General features: G+C 34.5%; 1 protein-coding gene across 2 annotated transcripts; it reads left to right on the top strand.

Moving 5' to 3' along the window:
- The first annotated feature begins 9,068 nt into the window (after nt 1-9,068).
- On the top strand, nt 9,069-15,043 carry LOC107848107. Of its 2 annotated transcripts, none has more exons than XM_016692789.2 (8): nt 9,069-9,443; nt 11,855-12,346; nt 12,429-12,600; nt 12,710-13,007; nt 13,208-13,280; nt 13,374-13,464; nt 14,302-14,381; nt 14,503-15,043. In XM_016692789.2, exons 1-8 carry the CDS (start codon nt 9,336-9,338, stop codon nt 14,767-14,769), a joined length of 1,581 nt encoding a protein of 526 aa, XP_016548275.2. In that variant the 5' UTR covers nt 9,069-9,335; the 3' UTR covers nt 14,770-15,043. The 2 variants fall into 2 exon arrangements, with proteins under 2 accessions (XP_016548275.2, XP_047255905.1); XM_047399949.1 differs by lacking the exon at nt 9,069-9,443 and adding an exon at nt 9,608-11,037.
- Nucleotides 15,044-17,140: the final 2,097 nt, after the last annotated feature.

Genomic DNA, 17,140 nt, shown 5'->3' with positions numbered 1-17,140 from the left:
TGACTAGGACATCACGTTATGCCTTCTTTATAATTGGTTTGCCTTCTCATCTGCCTCTATAGTCACTTGATAGGAAAAACTGTCCGGTATTTGTACTGGTGGTGGTAAGTAGTAGATATTCGATGGAATAGTTGAACTATACTACGTGCAAGCTGACTAGGACATCACGTTATGACTTATACTTGATAGCTGTTACACTTGGCTTTCATTCTTTTGTCTTTTGATAATCTTGTGCTCCATTCAACCGAATTTAAGCCCAAAATAAAGTATGTAAAGGTTGATTTTCATTGAGTCGAAAGGGAAAAAGGGGAAACGAGTTGAATTGAAAGGGGTTTTTGCGCTACACAACCACTTAATAAAGTTCGCGACAAGTCTATGAATACGTGACATATTTTTTTACGTACATTTTTTTATGTAGTTTGATGTAAATACCGAGTGTGAATACGTTGTTTTCCCCAAGTTTGACAATGACAGATGAGTAGATGTGTTTAGGTAAAAAGAGAAAAAGAAGATGGGAACCAAAAGAGAAAAAGAACACAAAGTGATAGTTTGGGGGAAAGAAAAGAGCATCTAAAATAAGAAAATTTTGTAGTAAAGATTTATCGAGGAATTTTCGGAAACAGCCTCTCTACCTCCACGAGGTAGTAGATAAAGTCTGCGTACACTCTACCTCTCCAGGCCACACTTGTGGGATTTCACTGGGTATATTGTCGGTTTGAAGAAAAAAAGGTTTTCAAGAAGGTTTTACCTTGGAAATGATTTTCTTCCACAAGCAAAAAAGTTAAATTCTTTCATCGTATTTAAGTTATATACGTTTGAGTAAGGCATCTAGTATTCCCTCCAACTTCACAGGGGTCTTGTTGTCCATCGGAAATAATTTTAGCATATTTTTGTCATTCCTTTTAGCTAATGTGGCACTTTTGACGTGGATCCCATTTTATGTATTAAAAGTGCAACGTCAGCACAAAACGGTAACAAAAACACATTAACATTGAGTTCAGGGGATAATAGGACCCCTGTAAAGTTAGAGTGTGTCGTAGCAACTTAAACCATAGTTCGAGGGGGTATTGGATGCTTATATATACGTTTAAGTTATATATGTTGATAGTATAATCTTCCTTTGTATTTGGATTTCCATACACATGAGCCGAGGATCTTTCGAAAACAACTTTTCTACCTCCACGAGATACTGGTAAGGTCTGTTGCGTACACTTTAGCCTCTTCAGACCTCACTTGTAGTAACATTTTACCGGGTAGGTATCTTATTGTTACGTTGATAGTATAATTTAACATGCGATAGTAGATTTGACCCCAAATATTGTTACGTATTATTTTGGCGAAACTCATCGTTGCTTAAAATAAATATATCTAGATTGACATAATAAATTTGAACCAACCTAACCTACTTTCATTGAAAAAAAAAAAAAAAAAACACTAAAGTTTTCCACTAAATTAGTATAACAACTTTAGGTTTGTTATTATTTCCATATCTAGATTTTGACCACATGTAAATATCCCAATTTGTGTATAATACTTAAGACCTAATCTTACCTTTTAAGCCTAATTATATGAGTTTGGTAACTTTTAAAGTAGATGAATCTTCTTATGATTCTTACTTTTTAAGTATATATATATATATATACACACACACACACAAAAGTATAATTACTTTATATCCCAAAATAAAAAAGGAGTGTTGTATCAGGTCGAGGATTAATATAAAAGGTTTTGAAATATCAAACGTAATCCACGCATAGAATTCATGTATATCGAATCTCAATTAAAGGGCGGTTCGGTGTACTAAAGCTTTCGCTCTGCACAACGTCCGGGCTGTGTCGGAACTAGGATTTTCATTGAGGGGTTCAGAAGTATACATACAAACTAGTCGAAGGGGGTTCAACATCTACTATATATGCATAAAAATATTTTTAATCATTTATAGATAGTATAAAAACAGTGTAATTTTTCGTCGAGGAGGGCTCGAATGAACCCCCTTGGAGCAAAGGTTGCTCCACCATTGCGTCCGGGGAAGGGCCCCACCACAAGAGTGTGTTGTACGCAACATTACCTTGCATTTCTGTCCGAGGCTGTTTCCACGGCTTGAACCCGTGACCTTCTGATCACATGACATCGACTTTACCAGTTACTCCAAGCCTTCCTACCATCTCGATTATAAAGACACAATTGATTTTATTTTTTTAAAATATATTTTATTTCACCTTATTATCACGCGTTATTTTCTTGAATCTCTTCGATGGCAAAATAAATATCTTTAAATTGGTATTATACATTTTAACCTAACCTACTTTTAGTTTTTTATTTTATTTTTTTTCATATCTACACTTAGACCTAACCTTACTTTTTAAGAGCAATTATATGAATTTTAACTTTTTAAAGGTAGAAGAAACTTCTAATGTAACAATCTAACCTACTTGTCTTAACTTTTTTTCTTGCTTTTGTGCTTTCTCTTCTTTTATTTATATATTATAAAAAGGACTAAAGTGAAAAAGAAAAAGAAAAAAAAAAGGGTCAAAATCATACTTTACCTAGCACAATAAAATTAATTAAATTATTTCTTTAATGTTTATCTATACTTCAATATAAGTTTAATTTAAGGATATGTCATCTATGTTTCTACGTGCAAACTCCCAAATGATATTTTAACCTTTCATATCTTTTTCTTTTTCCATTCGGTATCCGGCATCTGTGTGAAAGTCAGAATTGTCGGTAAGAAGGAAGAAAATGAAACTGTAAACATACAAAGAAATTAAAGGGGTTCAACATCTATTATATATATTCCAACTTGCGCGCACCAAATATAAACAGTGTAATTGTTTGCCGATTCTACCTGACTCCACCCCTAAACTGATCTGGATAAATTTAGTTATACATATTAAATAATTTTTGTAATGTAAAAATATAATGTCTTGGCTAAAGCTATTAGATTTTATTGAATTAATAATTAGAGACATGTCTCAATAAAACATCAAAATATTTTTCTTTTTTAAAATGATCTTTTTGAAAAAATGTCTCACTATAAAAGAGTCACTATGGTTCTGCAAAATCAAGAACAATTCTGTATGTCTAGTTGCAAAGATCTGTTTGGATGCACTAATGAAAAAGAGAAAGGAAAATAAAGTGTACAAAAAGGAGAGCCTGGTGCATTAAAGTTCATGTTATGTGCGAGATTTGAAAAAAAGGTCGAATCATAAGAATCTATTATAAGCAGTTGAAAAATAAAGTGTATAAAAAGGACAGCCTGGTGTACTAAAGCTCATGTTATGCACGAGGTTTGGAAAAAGGACGCACGATAAAAGTCTATTGTACGCAACTTGAAAATAAAGTATACAAAAAAGGGTAGCCCGGTGCACTAAAGCTCATGTTCTACGCGAGGTTCGATAAAAAATCGAACAACAAGAGTCTATTGTATGCAATTGGAAAATAAAGGTACCAAAAAGACAGCCTGGTGTACGAAAGCTCATGTTATGCGTGAGGTTTGAAAACAGATTGGACCACAAGAGTCTATTGTACGCATTTGAAAAGTAAAGTGTACAAAAAGAGCAGCTTGATGCACTAAAGCTCATGTTGTGCGCGAGGTCGGGAAAAGGTTGGATCACAAAAGTCTGTTGTACGTAGCTGAAAAATAAAGTGTATAAAAAAGGCAGCCTAGTGCACTAAAGCTCATTTTATGTGCGAGGTTCGTGCAAAGGACGGATCACGAGAGTATGTTGTACGCAGTTGGAAAATAAAGTGTACAAAAAGGGGCAATCTGGTGCACTAAAGCTCATGTTGTGCACGAGGTTCAGAAAAAGGTCGAATCACAAAAGTCTATTGTACGGAGTTGAAAAATAAAGTATACAATAAGGTCAGCCTGGTGCAGTAAAGCTCATGTTATGCACGGTATTCGGAAAATTTCGGACCACAAGAGTTTATTGTACACAGTTGGAAAATAAAGTGTACAATAAGGTCAACTTGGTGCAGTAAAGCTCATGTTATGAGCGAGGTTCGGGAAAAGGTCAACCCACAAAAGACTATTGTACGCATTTGTAAAAAGTGTACAAAAAGAGCAGCGTAGTGCACTAAAGTTCATGTTATATGCGAGGTTCGAAAAAAATCTAATCACAAGAGTTTATTATATGATGCTCGAAAATAAAGTGTACAATGAAAAGAAATTTGTATGGAAGAGACTTGTTGTTTGATGCAAAAATTACTTTAAAGAGCCAATGATTTTAGAATTGGATGCTTTCCAAACAGGGAATATCATCTTTAACAAAAATTTCATAGTCTATTTTTTTTATTACGATTTCTTTTTATTTCATAATCGAAAACATAAAAGGATATCCTATTATACTACGATTTTTAATCAGAAGAGAGATTTCAAGAAATGATATATCTATTCAATCTGTCAATAACCGAACCAAATCGATATCAAAAACTCATCCTCGGTTCGAATTGCAGGTTGCAACTAGTCTGCATGAAGCCGAATTCGATAGTAATCGTCGATCATTCATATTTTTTTATTTTTTTTTGTCATAAAAATCTTGAAATATCTATCTCCAAGAGGAAAAAAACATCCTAGTATCATCAAGACTAGCTTTTGAAGATAATAAGGAAGCCAAAAAAAAAAAAAAAACTCGATCCACTAAAGCTTTAATTATGCACAGAGTTTGAGAAGAGCCGAACCATAAGAGTCAGTTGTACGCGGTTTTATCTTATATTTCTACACGAGACTATTTTCATGGCTTCCTATGACCTCCTGTTCACGTGATAACGACTTTACCGGTTACTCCAAGACTTCTTCGTAAAGGACCAATTTACATTCACCTAACAAAATGAGGTACTCATTATGAAATTAATTAAAAGTTGTAAGTTAGAATTCAAAGTTTCATATATTATATTTTAGTCCACTTTACTTTTAAAATCATGAAATGAATAGTCAATTTAAGACCCTACTTATTGATTCTTTTTGGGTCCAAAATATTGATTTTTAGTTCCCACCAAATATATGGGTAGGGTGTAGGCCTTTTATAAAAATAAATTTAAAAAATTTATCTAGATTTTTTGAATTAATTTCGAATTTAAGAAATCACGAGTTAAATTCAAACAGAAAAAGTTCAGATAAATTTGATTTTTATAAATTTGTTTTCAAATTAATTGATTTGGTTGTGTCAATTTTTTTAAGTTTGATCAGATAGAATCTTATAAATTCGATTTTTATAAGTTCGGTTTCAAATTAATTGGTTTAGTTATCTTAAAAGAATGAGTTTACTCATTAATTTTTTTTAATTAAAGATTTAAATCATGAATTCGTCTATGATTTCTTAAAACTAATACAGTTTAAGTATTTATTAATTATTGATAGTTTAATCAAGTTTGTAAATCACCATCTACAAATTGAATTATCCTTAAAAAATAATGCTATATTTTCTATTGAGAAGCAATTTAATTATATAATTTTTATTTTATCCTTAATGAGGTGATGTATAATCACACAAATGTTAAAACTTATTTTTAATTTATAGATTTTAATTAAAAATCTCCCTTTTTAAATAAATAAATAAATTTTGTGCACGTTTAAATAATATCACATAAATTGAGAAGGGGAGGGGTAAATTAAAAGATTGGCATTATAACAGATGTCACAATTTAATCACATTCCAACATATATAAAACAAATTATTTACTTTTTATAATGCATTACACGTATTAAAAATTATCATCTTCAATTGACTAATTTTAAACGAAAAGAATTGTTTTAATTTGACACATGGTATAATATGACCCACGTTTTCTTTGAATATTTAAAATTATTTTCCATTAATTAATGGAATTATTAATTAGGTAATGCAGATTAAATTTAGTTTAAATTAAACTACTGTATTTGGTATTAAACAAACTTTTAAACAACCTGCACCATAAGAAATCATGACCTAAAAAGAAAATTCTAGTTTAAGAATTTATTTACTAATCTTTCAATGATTCATTAGATATGACATCATTTTGTACTCGAGTTTTGACGTAACTAGTAAATTAAAATTGTTATTATGTAATCATGAAGTTACGAGTTTGAGCTGTGGAAGTAATCTCTCGTAGAAATATAGGTGAGGTTGTGTGCGATAGACTCTTGTGATCTGATCTTTCGTTTGACTCCACGCTTAGCGGAAACTTAGTGCATCCGACTGTCCTTTTTTTTTTTTAATTAAAAAAAATGTAATTTAAAGTTGTTATTACGTGATTAGGAGGTTACGAGCCCGTTTCCTCCGACGTCGTGTTTATCGTAAGCTTAGTGCATCCGACCGTTCTTTTTTTATTTTACGATTAATCATTTTTTTTTTTTTAACTATAATAACAAATTAGAAGGGGAGCTTTGGAGTAACAATAAGATTGTATTTGTGTGGTCCGTATAGAGAAGACTGATTCGAGCCGTAAAAGCAACTATCTATTAAAATAAACTATCTACATTACACCCCTTTCTTGGACCTTGTTAACGAGAAATATTTTGTGCATCAAGCTGCTCTTACTATAATAACAAATATAATTCAGGAATCAACATTAAATAGAGTAATTCAAAATATTTTTTTTTTGGGAAAAAGAATCAGAAATATACCTAAACTTCGACGAAATTTATTGTAACACACCTCAACTTTGCAGGGATCCTATGACCCCCTGGACTATTTATTATCGTATTTCTATGACATATATTTGTCCAGCTGGACCACTTCAGACCCTCACGCGCTCAGTGCGCGTGTATTCACGCAGAGGTCCAGCTAGACAAATATATGCGATAGAAATACGACAATAAATAATCAAGGAGGGACCCCCATAAAGTTAAAACGTGTTACAATAAATTTCGGTAAAGTTTAGATATATTTCAATTTTTTTTCGTTTTTTTATAGATAAGAGAGAATATTAGTTAGACAAACACTATGGTAAAGGTAAGATTGTGTCACTTCTTGATTAGACTTATGTAAGTGGTTTACATGTAGAATTTATGCATGGAATAAATTAAAGCCAAGGAACAAATTTATGTTTGGTATAATATATTATTCAAGTTTTGATGGATAAAATTATACGATATCTAAATTGATTTGGAAATAGCAAATATTGCGTAAAATTAGTTCGGACGTACACAAGTTAGCCCAAACACAATATATATGAACATGTGTTGATATAGAGTACGATTTAACCTACATGATTTGAACTCTCTAAAATTATTGTTACACCCAGAGGCAGACCTACCTTGGCAGTAGAGGGTACACGTGCACCCCACTAGCCTCGAGAAAAACTCTGTATATATATCAGAGTGTTATGTTAAATATACGTTGTGCACCTCCGAAAACAATTGACTTGATTGACAAGATGGTTGAGCATGCCGATTAAAGTCTTTTTTATTGAATGATAACTCGGGTTCGAAACCCAACAACAACATTTTTTTATTGCTCCTTTTTTCATATACACTGTCTGTTTGTTGTTTTTTGTTTGGAATTTTAAGTGCGAACACACATACACACATATATATATATCAATTGATTAAAAAAAAATTCCTACTTAGTAATCATTTATTTTACACTTTTTTTTTCTTTTGTGTATTGTGGACATTGTCAACGTATTTTTTATTTTATTTCAAAATACAAGCTCCCCTCCAACTTCAAAATGTAGATATTCTCCCCATCTTGTATTGTAAATGTTTATTTCTTTTATCTTTTGATCATTGACTTATTTTTAAAAAAAAAAATTAGTAATTTAAAGTTTGAGATAGGCTTAAACCAAACGTTTTCCGTACAATCATCTAGCAAACAAATCTCTCAAATTTCATATTTTTCAAAAACTTTTTATTATTATTTAAAATATAAAAGTGCATTGAATTCAAGTATGACGGATAACATATTTTTCTTCATATTAAATCTAATTAATGATATTCAATAATATTAAAAGTTTGCTTATAAAATACTATAATTAATAAGTTATTAAAGAACTGCATGTCGAACTTTGACACTATTAATTACTATGTTAAATATAAAAGTGCACACGTCAAGTTCAAATCCTAGGTTCACCTCTGATTACACCGTACCGAATTCTCCAAAAATATATTATTTTTGGAATATCTGAAATGTGCTTATTAACGTTTTTGAAGAGGTCGAATAACATAATTTTCAATTTAGGGTTCATCTAAACCAAGTAGTTTTGACTTGGACTCTATATATGTATTAGAAGATTTATTAAATCCAAAGTGTTCAAATTCTGAATATCAACCTGAATAATGGTAAGTTATAAATTATAAATTGCAGTCAGGTGCACTAAAGCTTTCGCTATGTACGGTCCTCGAAATGATCGAATGATAAGGATTTATCGTACGTAGCCTTACTTTATATTTCTACATGAGGTTGTTTCTACGCCAGATGCACTAAAACTTCTGCTATGCATTGGTCTTCAAAACGGGCGAATGATAAGGATTTATCGTATGTAGTCTTACTTTATATATCTGCATGCATGAGGCTATTTCTACGTCAGGTGCACTAAAGTTTCCGCTATGCGTTGGTCTCCGAAACAGTCGAATGATAAGGAGTTATCGTACATAGCCTTACTTTATACTTCTGCATGAGACTGTTTCTACGTCAGGTGCACTAAAGCTCTCGCTATGCGTTGGTCTTCGAAACGGGTGAATCATAAGGATTTATCATATGTAGTCTTACTTTATATTTCTGCATGCATGAGGCTATTTATACGTCAGGTGCACTAAAGTTCCCGCTATGCGTTGGTCTCCGAAACAGTCGAATAATAAGGAGTTATCGTACATAGCCTTACTTTATATTTTTGCATGAGGCTGTTTCTACGTCAGGTGCACTAAAGCTCCCGCTATGCGTTGGTCTCCGAAATGGCTGAATCATAAGGTTTTATCGTACGTAACCTTACTTTATATTTCTGCAAGATTTTGTTTTCATGATCTCCTAGTCACATGACAGCAACGTTACCGATTATAAAACATATGGTAAATAAATATAATGATTTGTCTAGAAGGGTGGCACCTATTTAATTGGTTTTGCATGACATTTGCCCATACTATTATTGCAGCAAAAAAAGATAGTGGACTGGTGAGTGTGTAAGTGAGCCCACACTTTGGGGAGTGGGAAAACTGAAAAAAGTATAAATAGTAGAGCCTCTCTTTACTTTTGATATAAAAATAAATTAACCAAAAAATTTATTACTATTACATAGTGCTTATTATCTACTAACAACATTCATTACTTTTATTTCTCTTTTGTTGTTGTCACCTTTTTCAAGATTTTCAAATTCTAAGTTATTACAAGAACAAAGTGTATAGTTTGTTTTGGACTATGAGTGAAGAAAATAAGGAGAAAATTATGGCTGAGGTTGTTGTTGATGATGATGATGGAAGAATTGGTGTTTGTGAAAAAGATGTTGTTTCAACACCTAAGGTTAAGGTGATGAAGAAAAAACTCTTGTTTTTTTGTATTTTCTTATTGTTGTTGTTCATGTTTGTTGGTACTATTTCTTTTTTTTTTTTTCATCTGTTTTGACTTGAGGGTGTATCGAAAACAACCTTTCTATTTTTTTTAAGATAGCTATCATCCTCAGACCCTACTCATGGAATTACACTGAATTTGTTGTTGTTGTTCATGCTTCATCTATTTTGAGCTGAGGGCTATCGAAAATAACCTCTAGACTTTTTTAGGATAGGATAAGATCTGCATATGCTCTATCCTCCCTCAAATCCTACTCATGGAATTACAGTGAATATGTTGTTGTTCATGCTTGTTGCTACTGTGTCTTTTTTTCATCTGATTTGAGCTGAGGGTCTATCAGAAATAACTTTTTTACTTTTTTAAGATAGGGTTAAGGTCTGCGTATGCTCTGTCCTCTCCGGATCCTACTAGTAGAATTACACTGGATATGTTGTTTTTGTTGTTCATGCTTGTTGGTACTGTTTCTTTTTTTCATCTGTTTTAACTTGAGGGTCTATTGGAAACAACCTCTGTACTTTTTTAAGATAGGGGTAAGGTCTGCGTATGCTCTATCATCTTCAGACCCTATCCCTAGAATTACACTGGATTTGTTGTTGTTGTTCATGTTTCATCTGTTTTGAGCTGAGGATCTATCGAAAACAACCTCTCTATTTTTTTAAGGCAGGGGTAAGGTCTATGTATGCTCTGTCCTCCTCCAGACCCTACTCGTGGAATTACGCTGGATTTGTTGTTGTTGTTCATGCTTGTTGCTACTGTGCCTTTTTTTTATCTATTTTGAGCTGAGGGTCTATCGGAAACAACCTCTCTACTTTTTTAATGTAGGGGTAAGATCTGCGTATGCTCTATCATCCTCAGACCCTATTCGTAGAATTACACTTAATTTGTTGTTGTTGTTCATGCTTATTGCTGCTGTGTCTTTCTTTATCTGTTTTGAGCTGAGGGTCTATCGGAAACAACCTCTCTATTTTTTTAAGGTAGGGGTAAACCCTACTCGTGGAATTGTGCTGGATTTGTTGTTGTTGTCACCTTTTTCAAGATTTTCAAATTTTAAGTTATATCAAGAACATAGTATATAGTATTAGCAGCTTGTTTTAGTAGATTCTTGAATTTGTAGTTTTTTGGTGTTGTTGTTCATGCTTGTTGCTACTGTGTCTTTTATTCATCTGTTTTGAGTCGAGGGTCTATCGGAAACATCATGTCTACCTTCTCAAGGTAGGGTAGGGTAGGGGTAATGTTTGCATATGTTAGCGTACGCTCTATCCCTCCCCAGACTCCACTTGTGTTATTACACTGAGTTTGCTGTTGTTGCTTTCATTTCTTGTTTATGGGTGGAGCTAGGGGCGCAAGGGGTTCATTTGAATCCACGTCGTTGAAAACTTAATAGTGTATATATACATGTTAAAATTACTTTTCCTTTATTTTTTAGTTACTGTCTTTCTGTCCTGAGCCGGGGGTCTATCGGAAACAGCCTCTCTACTTTTTCAGAGGTAGTGGTATGGACTGCATGCATTTTACCCTCTCCAAATCGCCGCACTATGTGGGAATACACTGGGTATGTTAATGTTGTTGTTGTATCGATCCCAACTTGTATGAGACTGAAGTGTTGTTTTTAGTCGTTGTCAGAGGTGGATCCAAGATTTTAGCTCTATTGGTTTAATATTTTCTGTTCTTAGCATTTAATCATTATATTTCTAAAAGCATGGGTTCATATTTACTATATATTGCAAATTTAATGTATTTTTACACGTAAATTGATACTCGTCAAAGGTTCAGATGAACCTGCTATCCGAGAGCTCCATCGATGTTGTTGTATATATAGTAGATGTATCGACTCCACCGTGTATGAGACTGAGTAGTAGTTGTGGCATGTTCAAGAAAGGAACCTACATGCTCTGTTGCTTGGACTCTTCAAAAATGTTATCGGGTGTGTGCCGGAAACTTCAAAAGTAGTGTATTTCTGATGGATCTGTCAGATCTGTCACGGGTGTGGCAACATCTTTGGAGAGATCGAGCAACTTAGCCTATATGAATTGCTTAAATCAAAAGATTTGTTTCTTTGAAATTTGACAAGACTCAAACCGCACTATCTATCGGATATAAGTATGTTCAAGCTTCTCCGAGGGTAGGTAGTCTGGACTGATATGAAGTGCAGAGACTTAGTCGGCCACCCAAACTGCGTCGAACTTCCTCAAAGGACGCGGTATCCTGCCATTTTTCGTAATGTAGCTGTGTGTGTCATGCATTTTTATTGTAATTGGAGATGTTGATCAAGTTTGTGAAGCGAATTGTTTTGTGTTACACAGAATTAGGACCCCGTGTAACTTGATCACGAGCGTACTAAACGACTTACTTGTTCTTCCTTTGTACAGATCGAGAGGGCCTCCACGATTACTGAAGAAACAAAACATGCTAAACATTGGAGGAAACCGAACTTATCTTTGGATATACCATCAAGAACGTTGGACGCCTCTCCTACTGAGTTAGTTCAGATTAAAAGGCCATTCACGCCTACACCAAAGAGGGTGAATTTCCTTTTGACACCTAGTACTTCTGATTCACGAGTAGCTACTTCATCGCCTGGTCCCTCCCCATGTCGTGGCAAATCAACCATTAGGAATCTTTTTCCTAAACTGAGCTTGAAATCGCGTATGAGTTCTGATACAGAGAAGATACCCACGCCAGATTCAGTTCCGGCTGCAGTTGTGCCACAACAAGAGAAGGTATCCATTTCAAGGTCATGGTCACTTAGTAAAATGTTTACGCCTCGCATTAAGAGGACCTCGTCTTTGCCCGTTACACCAATTGCACATTCGAATCCAGAGTCTATTAGTGGAAGCATCAGCAACTCTCAAACACTCGGTGTAAGTTCTCCGAACATTCTGTCGAATTCTTGGTAATTTTTTGGTTTGCATTCATTTGAAATATGATCTGTCGTTATTGCAGACGAAGGAAGCACACGTGTGCATTTCGCGATCAATGTCTCTACCAGTCATTAACAAAGAAAAAGACGGAAGCAATAGGAGGGTGGAATTTTTCTTTCGAGTTATACCTTCAACGCCTCAAGTGAAGGATGTGGATTCATCAGTTACAGCTATGAGTCCAGCGAAAGTACCCGGTAAACAATTACCTCAAGTCTATTTGATTTTCGGAGTTCATAGCAAGTTACTTTATGCTGGATACACAAGCATTGATGCTTGATCTAACGTTTTATATTTTTTTTTCAGAGGATAACGAGCAGGATGGTGAAGATATACCAGAAGAAGAAGCTGTCTGTCGAATTTGCCTAGTCGAGTTATGTGAAGGCGGAGAGACACTCAAGATGGAATGCAGCTGCAAAGGCGAACTTGCGTTGGCTCATCAAGAATGTGCTTTGAAATGGTTTAGTATCAAAGGTAACAAGACGTGCGATGTGTGCAAGCAAGAAGTCAAGAATCTCCCCGTCACACTCTTGCGTATGCAAAGTGTTCGAAATGCAAATGCAGGATCCAATAGATTTCGGCATCTGGAAATAAATGGATACAGGTAAATGTTTTTTCATCGTTGCATACAACAGCGTTAGACCACAGATATGTACTCTTTCTTCTTGTTCATCGTTTTGTCTTCTTATCGTACTAGTTTCTTTCAACTCTAACTGCTAAGATAGGCGCGTTAATTTCAATATACGCCTTTATAAACAGTCGCTCAATAAAATCCGGTTTCTGAACTTTTGCTACACTCGACAGGGTTTGGCAGGAAGTACCGATTCTTGTCATTGTCAGCATGCTTGCCTACTTTTGTTTTCTTGAGCAGTTGCTGGTATGTTTAGAAGATCACGATAATAATCTCGATAGAAAATAGCCATCTAAGCTATTTATCGCAGTACTAAATATGAAGTTGTCGCATCTGCAGGTTGGGAAAATGGGCACCGGTGCAATCGCTATTTCACTTCCCTTTTCTTGTGTACTAGGCTTGCTTGCGTCAATGACATCTTCAACCATGGGTATGTTATTTATCATTAATAACAAGAACAACATGCTCAGTGTATTCCCACAAAGTGGGGTCTGGGGAGGGTAAAGTGCACGCATTCCATACTACTACCTCAGATGAAGTAGAGAAGTTGTTTCCGATAGACCCACGGCGCAGGACAGATAACAAATATAACCAACAAACAAACAGAAAACATAAAAGCACACAACAAAAATGGGATACCACCGTTAGATAATAATGAAAACAAATCACCCACAAGGTAATATTATAAACTCTCTATTCGAAATCGAGGACAACATCGAAACACCACGAACAAGCTAAGCAAACTACAGGCATAGATACAAACAAAAGCACTCTTACCTATTATTACGGACGAACTCCCACCCACTAACACTCTACCCTAATCTGTGTCCTCCACACCTTCCTATCAAGGGTCATATCCTCCGTAAGCTATAACTCCTCCATATCATGTCTAATCACCTCTCTCCAGTATTTCTTCGGCTTACCTCTACCCCGCCTAAAACCATCCACAGCCAACCTCTCACACCTCCGAACTGGTGCATCCGTGCCCCTCCTCATCACATGTCCGAACCATCATAACCTCACTTCCCGCATCTTGTCCTCTACCGAAGCCACTCCCACCTTCTCCCGAATAATGTCGTTTCTAACCCTATCACTCCTGGTAAGAGTGCGATAGAGTTTGAAAAACATATGTAAGGTGTATGGACCGATTAGGAAAGAAGATATATTGGATTTTCGCTAGGCTATTTCTCGAAAAAATGATGTCAACGATCATATATGTCCGTTGTATCTTTTTTGTATTTTGACAGTGCTATTATCTCTTCTGCAGTTAAGCGAAGATTTGTCTGGGTATATGCATCGGTTCAATTCGCTCTAGTTGTACTATTTGCACATATCTTCTACTCGTTGGTAAGTTAGCACTCCCTCCGTCCCATTTTATGTGTCTTTTTTTCCCAAAAAAGATGTTTCAAAATACTTGCCGCGTTAGAAAATCAAGTCGGAATTGATCATTACATATCTGAACTGCTAGGTTCGCGTGCAAGCAGTTCTTTCGATTCTGCTATCAACATTTGCTGGCTTTGGAGTTGCAATGAGTGGAAGTTCATTACTCGTCGAGTTCTTCAGATGGAAAAGGCGACGAGCAGCCTTGTTAGAGCAACAGCAAAACTCACTGATGGTTTTGCCTCCAGGAGGGTGGCCACAGATGATGATGAACCAACCTGCTACAACGTCTCGTGTAGGTCCTCAAAATCATCAGCGCGATATAGAAAATCAAGAGACGTTTAGTTGGAGCTAGACTGTGTCTTATGTTACTATTTATAGCCAAAAAAGAGTTGAGTGAGATTGATGTTTTGTACATTTTAGATACTTATCGCGGCCGTTGTTGGTCCCGCCTTTCCTCGGATTCCGTGCATAGCGGGAGCTTAGTGCACTGCGCTGCAGTTTTTTTGTGTTCTACTACAGGAAAAAACAGATATAGTTGTTGTTGTTGTATTGTTGAAAGAATATGTAAAAAGTGAAATGCATACAAGCAGAAAGAGAGTGTAGTCCAAACTATTTATGTTTTCAAATATTGCCTCAAAAGTTTTTTGAATATTATAAAAAAAAAAACATTACCTTCCCTTTAATAAATATTTTAGGCAAAATGCTCTTCTGAACCCTGTATTTTGTCAGTTTTGTAAGTTGGACGCTTCTACTTACATGTTTGTCACCTGAACCCTTGAACCCATTAAAAAACAACTTTTTAAACCCTTTATCGGTCTACTCAGTTGTGCATGTTGTACAATCGCGGCCACGTCATTAATTTTGTGTAAAATAATTTCCACGTATGAAATGACGTGTTTAGAATATAAATAGTAAAATTTGACCTAAAATTTAGGTCATTTTAAGCCTTGTTCTTCGCCTCTCCTCTCTCTCTCTCATCCGAAACTGAAAATTAGCATGATTTTAGGGTAATTTAGGCTGATAGTTGTTGAAACTTCTTGCAATCCTGGTAAGTATTTAACATTTTGGTGTAGTTGTAGTATGTGGTTGTTTATTCTTAAGCTTGTAGTCGATTAAAGGGTGGTCCGTTCTACTGATTTTAGGATTTTTGAGATTACGAACTTTTTTCTGCAATTTTTTGTGTGATTTTGTTCTTTTTCCTCTGTAGTGTTGTTGTAGGTAGTATTTGTAGTGATGATATGCCTTCAATGACATATATCTGGTTTTAAGGTAGAATTTTGAGTTTTCGAGTTTTTCGTAAACTGAAAAATTGAGATCGAAAATTTGGGGCTTTTGGTTTGTTTGTGGTCTAATGCTCGTATTATGGCTATATATTGAAGTTTTTATGCCTTCGATGGCATTTTTTGTTATTTCGATTAAATTTTAGGATTTTTTTGGTCAATTCAGAATTGGGTTCGAAAATTTTGGGGCTTTTGATTTTTTTGTTGTTTAATGCTCCTATTAAACGTGTGTATAAACGTTTTGTGCCTTCAATGGCATGTTTTGTTATTTCAATTACACTTTAGGGTTTTTTTGGGTAAAATCAGAATTGATGTTTTTATTCCTTAGTTTTTCCTTTAAAAATTAGGGCTTTGTGGATAATTGCCTAATGTAGATGTTATGTTGTTATTGTACAGGTTTTGTAAATTAATGGATATAATTGTAACAATTCAATTCACCTATGGGGGTGTCTTTTTGTCAGACCCTGATTTAAGGTATGCAAATGGAATTCGTATTCTTGATAAAATTAGAGTAGATGTTGATGAGCTTCATGTTATGTTGTTTCATAACTTAGCAGTAGATTTAGATGTGGAAAAAATTGAAACCTTTTGGTGTAAAGTAAACAAAATAAAGCTATTATTACAAGTTAGAAAATGATGTTGATGTTTTAAGCCTTATCAGTAGTTTAAAAAATGGAGATTTGGTTGATGTATATGTGGTTCACCAAATTAGTGAACCTATACTTGTTAATGATGATGTGGCAGCCACTCCACCATTATTAGTACTTAGTAATGGTGATGTGGCAGCCCCTTTTAAACCTGATAGGGCTGATGTGTCTTCATCTCATCCATTGAATATAAATGAAGATGAATATATAAATGAAAATCAGTCTCCTATAGCAGAAAAAGGAAAAGCTAAGGTTTCTTGTGAAGACTTAGATAAAAGTCAATTTAATGATTTCTCCACATACCATCTCCAAATATTTGATTCTGAATTAGATTTTGATTGGACTGTTTCTGATGGTGATTCACTTTATGATGTTGATGAAAACATTGAAGAGTTGAGTGATTTTGATGAAGAGTTGCTTCAAGTTAGGAAGGCTAACATTGAAAAACAAGCAAAAGAAAGAGTTGATGGGGTAAATCTAGATGAGATACCATCTGGACCAGTAGGTATATATGCTGGTTTTGAGGATATTTATAAGAACAATGGGGTTAGATATGAAGGTAAACTGGATAGGGATGACCCTTATTTTAATAGTTCAGATTCGGGTAGTGACATTAGTGATAAAGAAGAAGTTGATCATGTTGATGATGATGAAGTGGTAGATTCACTACCTAGAACTTCTTCTAGTAAGATCTACTTTGATAAAACTGCAAAGAAGGTATGTTTTCAGTTGTATATGATTTTTTTGAATGCTATTGAGTTTAGAGAGGCACTGCAGAGTTACTCTATTAAAAAAG

Source organism: Capsicum annuum, chromosome 11 (assembly GCF_002878395.1).
Source record: "Capsicum annuum cultivar UCD-10X-F1 chromosome 11, UCD10Xv1.1, whole genome shotgun sequence".
Lineage (NCBI taxonomy): Eukaryota > Viridiplantae > Streptophyta > Magnoliopsida > Solanales > Solanaceae > Capsicum > Capsicum annuum.
Note: the sequence above shows the minus strand (reverse complement) of the source record. Positions and strands in the feature narration are given on the sequence as shown.

Coding starts and splice junctions, on each gene's coding strand:
- LOC107848107 (XM_016692789.2), top strand. CDS start 9,336: ATGAGTGAAGAAAATAAGGAGAAAATTATGGCTGAGGTTGTTGTTGAT. Junction 9,444..11,854: donor TTTCAACACCTAAGGTTAAG/GTGATGAAGAAA, acceptor TCCTTTGTACAG/ATCGAGAGGGCCTCCACGAT. Junction 12,347..12,428: donor GCAACTCTCAAACACTCGGT/GTAAGTTCTCCG, acceptor TCGTTATTGCAG/ACGAAGGAAGCACACGTGTG.